Source organism: Anomaloglossus baeobatrachus, chromosome 3 (assembly GCF_048569485.1).
Source record: "Anomaloglossus baeobatrachus isolate aAnoBae1 chromosome 3, aAnoBae1.hap1, whole genome shotgun sequence".
Classification (NCBI taxonomy): domain Eukaryota; kingdom Metazoa; phylum Chordata; class Amphibia; order Anura; family Aromobatidae; genus Anomaloglossus; species Anomaloglossus baeobatrachus.
In genome coordinates, this window is record NC_134355.1 from 185541843 (window position 1) to 185551351 (window position 9509).

General features: G+C 51.2%; 1 protein-coding gene across 3 annotated transcripts in view; it reads right to left on the minus strand.

Annotated features, from left to right (window-relative positions):
• Positions 1-6668, minus strand: part of PHF10 (PHD finger protein 10) — a 129884-nt gene extending 123216 nt beyond the window's left edge. For 2 of the 3 annotated variants that reach the window (XM_075339625.1, XM_075339623.1), the window contains exon 1: positions 6503-6668. In XM_075339625.1, coding sequence (XP_075195740.1) covers positions 6503-6580 — 78 coding nt within the window. In that variant the 5' untranslated portion in view covers positions 6581-6668. The remainder of the gene's footprint in view (positions 1-6502) is intronic. The other variant, XM_075339624.1, reaches the window with a different exon arrangement.
• Between the last annotated feature and the right edge of the window lie 2841 nt (positions 6669-9509).

Sequence of the window (9509 nt, forward strand, 5' to 3'; positions counted from 1 at the left end):
GAAACAAAAGGAACAAAGAATGGTCCTGAACGATTTCTAGCGATCACAACTTCACAGCAGAGGCCAGGTCGCTGATGTGTTTCACACACTGCAATGTCGCTGGGGAGGTCGCTGTAACGTCACAAAACCGGTGACGTTACAGCGATGTCGTTTGCGATGTTGCAGTGTGTAAAGCCACCTTTAGTGCCTTTCATGTGGCACTAAGGGGTGCTTAGCCTTGTATTTAGCCAATAAATAAAGAATTAATAAAAAAAAAAAAAAACGACGTGAGGTCCCCCTTATCTTTTGTAGCCAGCTAGGGTAAAGCAGACGGCTGCAGCCTGCAGACCACAGCTGGCAGCTTCACCTTGGCTGGTAATCCAAAACAGAGGGCACCCCACGCTGTTATTTAAAATTAAATAAATAATTAAAAACAAAAAACGTGGGGTCCCCCCCAAATTGGATCACCAGCCAAGGTAAAGCGGACAGCTGTGGTCTGTTATTCTCAGACTAGGGAGGTCCACCGTTATTGGACACTCCCCAGCCTAAAAATAGCAGGCTACAGCTGCCCCAGAAGTGGCGCATCCATTGGACGTGCCAATCCTGGCGCTTTGCCCCAGCTCATCCCGCGCCCTGGTGCGTTGGCAAACGGGGTAATATATGGGGTTGATGCCAGATGTGTAATGTCACCTGGCATCAAGCCCTGGGGTTGGTGAGGTCAGGCGTCTATCAGATACCCGACATCACCAACCCAGTCAGTAAGAAATAAAAAATAGACAACCAAAAAATTTTTATTTGAAAAAACACTCCCCACATTCCCTCTTTCAACAATTTATTGACAAGAACAATCAAATCCGGGTCCGGCGTAATCCAATAAGGGTGTCGCACGGCGATCCATACCATAGTCAATGAGACTCCCAGTCAATGAAGAACAAAATGTTCCCCATTGGCTGGGAGAGCCGTGCAGTGACCTGAGCTAACATCAATAGGTCAGCCCAGGTCACTGCAGGGTATGCCGAGCGCTGCCGTCAGGAGGTTAGATGAGTTCATTACCTGCAGTAACGATCTCATGCTCTCCTGACGTCAGCGCTGTCACTGACTTCTATGCCCGCCGCGTTCTACGCAGTATCGCGAGAGCCCGTGACGTCACTGCTAGTGACAGTCTCGGGCCGCCCGCGAGACGGGCAGAGAAGGCAGTGACCGCGGTGACGTCAGGAGGCAGGAGATCGTTACTGCAGGTAATTATGTCATCTAATCTAACCTGCAGCTACATGTGCAGAGAGCAGGGAGCCGCGCACACTGGGCGCTGGCTCCCTGCTCTCCTAGCTACAGTACACATCGGGTTAATTAACCCGATGTGTACTGCAGCTACATGTGCACAGAGCAGGAGCCGGCGCTGGCAGCGAGAGCGGCGGAAGCTGGTAACTAAGGTAAATATCGGGTAACCACCTTGGTTACCCGATGTTTACCTTGGTTACAGCTTTCCGCAGCTGCCAGTGCCGGCTCCTGCTGGCTTCATTTCGTCGCTCTCTCGCTGTCACACACAGCGATCTGTGCGTCACAGCGGGAGAGCGTCAGTGTCCCGCTCCCTGCCAGCCCCGCGGCGTGAGAAGCTGCAGATACTGCGGGCAGACACTGACATTGCAGTGCGGGCAGCTGCGGGGCTGGCAGGGAGCGGGACACAGACTGCACGGGCAGTGAAGCAGCGCTCGTCATCCCCGTGGATGCACGCACTGCAGGCTGAGAATGAGAGGCAGCTTATACTGCAGAGGGGGGCAAACACTGACAGGGGGGGGGCGGGGGTGGGTGAAATGGGGGGGGGGGGGGACAGTTCCCAGGGCGTCAGGCAGTCCACATAATAAAGCGCTGGGGACACAGCGCTGGCAGTGTATCGGACAACAAGTGTTCCTTGCCTTATTGAACTGGACACTGACTCGGCTGCAATTCAGGGCGCACGTAGCTGGGCACAGGAGGCGGAGGAGGGAGACTACGGCGTGTGTGGGAGGTTGTGGGTGGAGTACGGGGTGCGGGGGAATGTGTGGGAGGGGGCAGGGAACGGGGGCGTTTACTCCAAACACTGTACAGCCCAGCAGGGAGGCGACATGCTGTCCCAGATTTGCATGTCAACATGGCCCTGCCCATGTAGACGTGCAAAGGCCGGAAGCAGCAAAATCGCGGCAGGAGGGGTCACATGACCGCTCTGAGCCGGGGGAGAGGGGCTGACAGCGGGGCAGGTAAGTGGTCTCTATCTACTTACCTGCCCCAATGTAGCCCAATAGTGTAATAATGAAAAAAAGTCAAAAGAAGCCGGATAACCCCTTTAAACAAGAAATAGCAAGTAGGAGAGAATGGGAGAAAGCTCACCACCCAATACAAATGAAGACTTTTTTTTAAAGTGTTTGCCTAGATAATACAAAAGGGGTTGTCCACGACTTGGCCAGTAAAATAATAACCTTTAGGCCAGGGTCAGGCAGCCTCATAACTCGGATGACGATCACACCACAATGCTCAGACTGGCCACGGCTCTCCTGACCCAAGTGTATTTCCATGCAGCGGTCATGCTCAAATCAGGAGAGCTGCTGGCCAGTCCGAGCATTGTGATGCGATCGTAGTCAGTGTTATACGGCCAACTGAGTGCATCCTTATACTCACTTCTGATGCCAGCACAGTTCCAGAGGTGTCGGTACTTGCTCCCCGGGGATCGCGTGACATTGGCCACAGGGATGGCATGACATAACAATGAGTGCTGGCTACACTCTCCCTCCTTCTGAAAAATCAACCATACGGAAGGAATCAGAGCTGCAGATTCTCTCACAATTGCTCCGAATGTCTGATTTGTCTGAATGAGGCGAGAGTGAAGACAGCACTGATTGGCTACAGGAATCGAGTGACATGGTGTCACATGATCCCCAGGTGAGCTGTGCTGACACCACTGAAATGCCGCTGGCCTCGGAGAAGGTACTCGCGGGCAGGGTCCTCTCCTCCTATACCAGTCTGTCTTGTACTGTTAATGATTGTTGTACGTATACCCTCTTTCACTTGTAAAGCGCCATGGAATAAATGGCGCTATAATAATAAATAATAATAATAATAATAATAAGTGTTATTATTATACTGGTGTGAAACATAGGGATTGAGAAGGGGTCGTCAGACTAGTGAACAGCCTCTTTAAGCCAGAATTATATAAACATTTATTTACAGTGCTGCAGTAATGACAAACATATGGATGATAACTGCGGCTCAGGCACTGTGGAGATCGGCACTATTCATCAACAAATTGTCCTGGATTTTTGGAGCCCATTTCTTAAGGGTGCTTTACACGCTGCAACATCACTAACGATATATCGTCGAGGTCATGGTGTGATGCACATCCGACATCGTTAGCGACATCGCAGCATGTAACACCTCTGAGCGACCTAAAACGATCGGAAAAGAGGTAAAATTCGTTGGTATTGGAGAGGTCGCTCCAACACCAAAAATAGCGAGTAGCGATGTTGTTTGTCGTTCCTGCGGTAGCACACATCGCTATATGTGACAATGCAGGAACGAGGAAACTCACCGTACCTGCGTCCCGCCGTCACTGAGGAAGGAAGGTGGTGGGCGGGATGTTCCGCCCGCTCATCTCCGCCCTTCCTCTATTGGGCGGCCACTTAGTGACGTCGCTATGACGCCAACGAACCGCCCCCTTAGAAAGGAGGCGGTTCGCCGGTCATAGCGATGTCGCTAGGCAGGTAAGTATGTGTGACGAGTGTAAGCGATGTTGTGCGCCACGTGCAGCGATTTGCCCGTGTCACAGAACCGACGGGGAGGGTACGCTCGCTAGCGACATCGATACAGATATCGCAGCGTGTAAAGTACCCTTTAGTCTGAAAAACAACCCCACACATGAATGGTCTCAGGCTGGTACTGTTGACAGACACAGGACTCATGGTAGCGCTCAGCTTCTCTTCTCTGGACAATCCTTCCATATGTCCCATAGTATGAAGGATGTTTCATCAGACAGAAGAACAGAGATTGACTGAACTGCAGAAGACTATTGGGTAACACTATTTTCTCTGAATCCTGTGGCAGCCAACAGTAGCATCCTGACAGTTTTCCAGACTAAGAAGTGGGCTCAGTCATCATTTTGCATAAGCTTGGGTTTAGATGATTCTATCAAAAATCGAAATCAAGAAAACTCATATGATTGTCACCCATATGGTCATCTGCTCTGTGCCAGTCATTGCACTGGCTGCCCAGACATTATAGGATGCACAGTGGCTCAGTGGTTAGCACGGCACGCTGGGGTCCTGGGTCTAATCCACCAAGGACAACATCTGCAAGGAGTTTGTATGTTCTCCCTATGTTTGCGTGGGTTTCCTCTGGGTTTTTACTCTGGGTTCTTCTACCACACTCCAAAGACATACTGATAGGGACTTGTGAGCCCCAATGGGGACAGTGTTGTTGATGTATCTAAAGCGCTGCGGAATATGTTAGCACTATATCAAAATAAAGATTATTAATATAAATAGTTTGTTCTCAACAACAAAGCTCTACACAACATGGCACCCCCTACCTCTCCACCCTCATCTCTATCAACCTACCCATTCTCTATGCTCCATAAACAACTGTCGACTAACATCCACACTAATCTGAACCTCCCACTCCCAGCTCCAAGATTTCTCCCGAGCTGCACTAATCCTCCGGAATACTGTACCTCAAGAAACTAAGGCGATCCACAGTTTGCACAGCTTCAGACACTCCCTAAAAACACATCTCTTTAGGGTGGCCTATCACCCTCCTTAATCAAAGTCAATTCATATGTTTCCCCTTCACTATTTCTCAGCACATTAATTCTACCTCAAACTCCAAAGATTGGCTTGTGATTGGCTCATGCAGCCTTTATCCCCCCATTGTGTGGAGATGGCTGAACCGTCATTGTAAATAAATACTGAACCTTGTGTCACCTCCACCTCATATCATTGTCTTTATTTTTGCTTTAATTATTGCATCTTCTATAACTGTTTCTTATGTTTGTTGGTATATGACCCTGTGAAATGTAAAGCGCTGCGGAATATGTTGGCGCTATAGAAAGAAAGATTATTATCAGTGTGACCATATTTACATTCATTTTAAATGTCCATGGTCACATTTTATCTGTAAACGTCGGACGCTGTCTGGCCGATGTGTATAAGATCTGGTTTATCCTTTGAGACATATAGAGAAGTGCACGCTGCGAGGATCACACAATCGGTCAGTATCATCGGCCAGCGTGCGTCACACGTCCGTATAATCTGCTCATCTGAACAAGCCCTAAGATCGCGGCCATGACTACGGCCCAGCAGCCACTAATACAGCATGGTGACCATGAATACAGTAATGAATACTGGGCAGCGGCCACGAATATGGCGTGCTGGCCATTAATATGTGCGATGGGCATGAATACTGAGTGGCGACCACAAATACAGCGTGGTGGCTATGAATATGCGCGATGACCATGAATACTGAGTGGGGCCATGAATAGTCATGAATTCTGAGTGGCAGCCATGAGTACGGTGTGGTTTCCATGAATACGGGGCGGTGGCCACAAATATGCGAGACGGTCATGAATACGGCGCGGTGGCCATGAACACGGTCATGAATACGGCGCGGTGGCCATGAACACGGTCATGAATACGGTGCGGTGGCCATGAACACGGTCATGAATACGGCGCGGTGGCCATGAACACGGTCATGAATACGGCGCGGTGGCCATGAACACGGTCATGAATACGGCGCGGTGGTCATGAATACGGCGCGGTGGCCATGAACACGGTCATGAATACGGCGCGGTGGTCATGAACACGGTCATGAATACGGCGCGGTGGTCATGAATACGGCGCGGTGGCCATGAACACGGTCATGAATACGGCGCGGTGGCCATGAACACGGTCATCAATACGGTGCGCTGGCCATGAACACGATCATGAATACGGCGCGGTGGCCATGAACACGATCATGAATACGGCGCGGTGGCCATGAACACGGTCATGAATACGGCGCGGTGGCCATGAACACGGTCATGAATACGGCGCGGTGGCCATGAACACGGTCATCAATACGGTGCGCTGGCCATGAACACGATCATGAATACGGCGCGGTGGCCATGAACACGGTCATGAATACGGCGCGGTGGCCATGAACACGGTCATGAATACGGCGCGGTGGCCATGGCGGCAGCTTGGCATCTAAACACCACAGGCAACTTACTGCCTGTATTGCACTCCAGTGACCGCAGAGCTGATTACTGGGCTATGAACACGGAGGCAGCACACTCGTCCGGGTCAGACTTTGTCCGGGGCTGTATGTGGCCGGCCTGGCTCCGTGCAGGCAGTGATGCCCAGCACCCACCGGTGTCTCCTGGCATTGCCCATTCCTGGGTACCACACAGTGCTGCGCCCGGAGCAGCCCATGGCCCGTGTGGCACACAGAGCTCCGCGGCAGGAGGTGCACCCGGTGTACAGCGGGAGGACACACGGACATGCTCTGAGCAGCCCGCTCTCACCTTAAGGGAAGGCGCGGCGGGAGTGGCCGGGTCACTGTCGCACGGAGGCCTCCCAGGTGACAAGACGGCGGCCATCATCCATTCAGCAGAGAAAAATTGCTGCACTACACCGGGTACGAAATACAGCCCTGCCCCCTGTGCGCTGACCACACCCACTAAGATATTGACTCCGCCCCTCTTAATACACTGAAAATGTTCTCATGCGCAATAGGTGATCACGTGACCATTGCGCCCCCTCCCCGTAATACGTAATGACGCCATTACACCGCCCTGACTGTACAGGCTCTTCCCCCTGACAATGGCCTGTGGTCACGTGGTGGCGTCATATAGTGGGGACTCTGAGGCAGAATGCGGCTGCGTGTGACGTAGCACAGCAGTGAGGGGAGCGCTTGGTGCTCCGGTGCCCGGGATGCCGCCTCCGGCCATGGTAGTTCTGCTCCATTCCAAGGACTACATCAGTCCTTTACACTGGAACATGATGGAGCAGCATCCATTCACACTATATGTGCCGGTGTATACATTAGGCCGGGGTCACACTGGTGTACAGCATTGGATGCGATATGTGACCCTCGGCTCAGACTCTGCTGCGAGCGTGACCTAATACTGTGATCGGAGCACTGCCTTTCTGTGTATATAGCAAGACAAAAAGACTGACGGCACTCGCCAAACTGCAGTGTGAACAGGTGCAGAACAGAACAGAATTACAAAAAAAGAGACAGTTTTCACTCTGAAATGCTAAAGTATGAAAACCATGACTGTATGAATATGCATTACTAAGGAAAATCTAAGAAAAATGAGATATTTAGCATGTAGAAACGGTCATTTGTATATCTGCCCAGTCGCCACGTCATGGTATCTCTCGTAACTGGGTACTTACACTATGCTGAAGCCTCTCTCTGGGCTTTAGCATTATCAGAGTGCAAACTGTCTCTTTTTGTAATTTTATGTCCTGTTCAGTTATGCACCTGTTCACATTGCAGTTTGGTGAGTGCCATCAGTTTTTGTTTTTTTTTTGTCTAGATTAATGAAGGTCATACCTTCTGACTGTGCACCCCTCCCCCACTGGCCACAGGTGATTTTATCCTATATAGTAGGATCCTACTTGCCCATACACCGGAGATTTTTAAACCCAGAGAGAGGCTTCAGCATAGTGTAGGTACCCAGTTACGAGATATGCCATTAATATGGAGGACTGGGTTAGGGTTAACCAACAGGAATGGCATCCGCCCCAACGTCCGTTTCAGCTCGAGAGACTTCCTTTGTCAAACGGACGTTGGGGCAGACGCCATTCCTGTTGGTTAACCCCAACCCGGTCCTTTTATAGGTGAGCTGTCTGTCTATTTAGGATCATTTCCTTACAATATTCATCACTTAAATTTCTCTTGATGTTAATTCTTCCTATGTGCATTTTCCTATACACTCTCGACTGGTTGTTTATTATGGGACATATTATACCATGTAATACCCTGGGCCATTATACACTGAGTTTGGCTCCATGATATGTGCGCTCCCTGTCTCTTGTTGCAGCACGCTGGGGTGGACGCCATTTCTTGTAAGTTAAACCCTATTTCTTTATCGTTCCTTCCATGGGAGACCCAAACCATGGGTGTATAGCTAGCGCCTCCGGAGGACACACAAAGTACTACACTCAAACGTGTAGCTCCTCCCTCCGGGCTATATACACTCCCTGGATGACAATCTATCCAGTTCAATACTTTGTGTTTCAGGAGGAACACACACTTGCATTCTCTGATATTTTTTTCTCATTTTTATTTTATTTTAAAGATTTGGAAGAAAAGCGGGTCCAGTCTGGACTCCCGGCATGTCCCTTCACACCCCACTCTGTCGGCGGTGCTGTTAAGGTTGACTTTATAAGGCTGGAGCCTTCACATGCCGCGCTCCTTCACATCCTCTAAGAGGCTCTGGGTTGAAGTGGGAGCCTCCACGGTCCTCTCTGTTTGCAGAAGACCGGTCTCCATCCGCAGCCCTGTCTGGTCCCTGCTGGAAGGAGCATTTACCCCCCTCTCCAGGGACATGGCCCTGCGTCTCAAAGCGAAGTATAGAGACGTTTTTCAGGGGTCCCGGGTACTTTTATTAGGGGGACAGTATGTGTTTTAACGTTACTGTAAATTCCGGCCGATTCTGGGGATTTCCCCTGAGAACCGCACCGAAGGTGCCTGCTCGTCGGCCGCATTGTTAAATCTAGGCCCCGGCTTCTGTTTGGGCCTAGTTTCGGTTTCGGCTTCTCTGCATGTTTTGCATACAGCGCCGCCCACCGCCCGGCCAGCAGAGGGGAGGGCACTCCTCCTTGGGGAGATGTCCCCTCCCCTGTATGTCGTCCTGTATCTCTCTGCCCTCCGTTTTTCCCGCTCTTGGGCTTATACACGCCCCCCCTCTTTCTCCCAGCGCCATTTTCTCAGCGTTCTTGCGCTAGAGGGAGCTGGATGCTGCAGCTGCATTCTATCAGGAAGGCTAACGCTTCACAGGGGAGCGGTGGAATCCGGAGGGCACACAGAGAGCACGGGCTGGTAAGCCACAACCTCTGGTTGTGGACTTTTATTACACTCTCAGGCATTCTACAGGAGTGTATTCTGGCTGCAGAGCCTCCACCATCAGCAGCATGTCTGTCACTAGGAGCAAGGCTGCAAACATGTATGCTATATGCACTGCTTGTAAGCTCATTCTGCCAGAGCCAAGCACATACCCACATTGTGATGCCTGTGCTAACATGGTTGTGTCTCAGCCTGGAGCCTCCGCAGGGGTCCCTCCGGCTGCTTTGGCCCCGGTGGCTGAACCCCCGGCTTGGGTAGCATCTTTTTCGCAAGCTCTTTCCAGGTCTTTTGCCGACTCCATGGGGCAGCTGTCCCGAACACTGCTGTCCATGCATCAGCCCCCTTCACAGGGTGCTTCGGCTGCTCCTAGCTCTGCAGAGCTCTCAGAGCATGTCCCAGGACCCCGTCCCCCTAAACGGAGACGCAGGGACCCTTCTCCCTCCTCTTCCCACGGC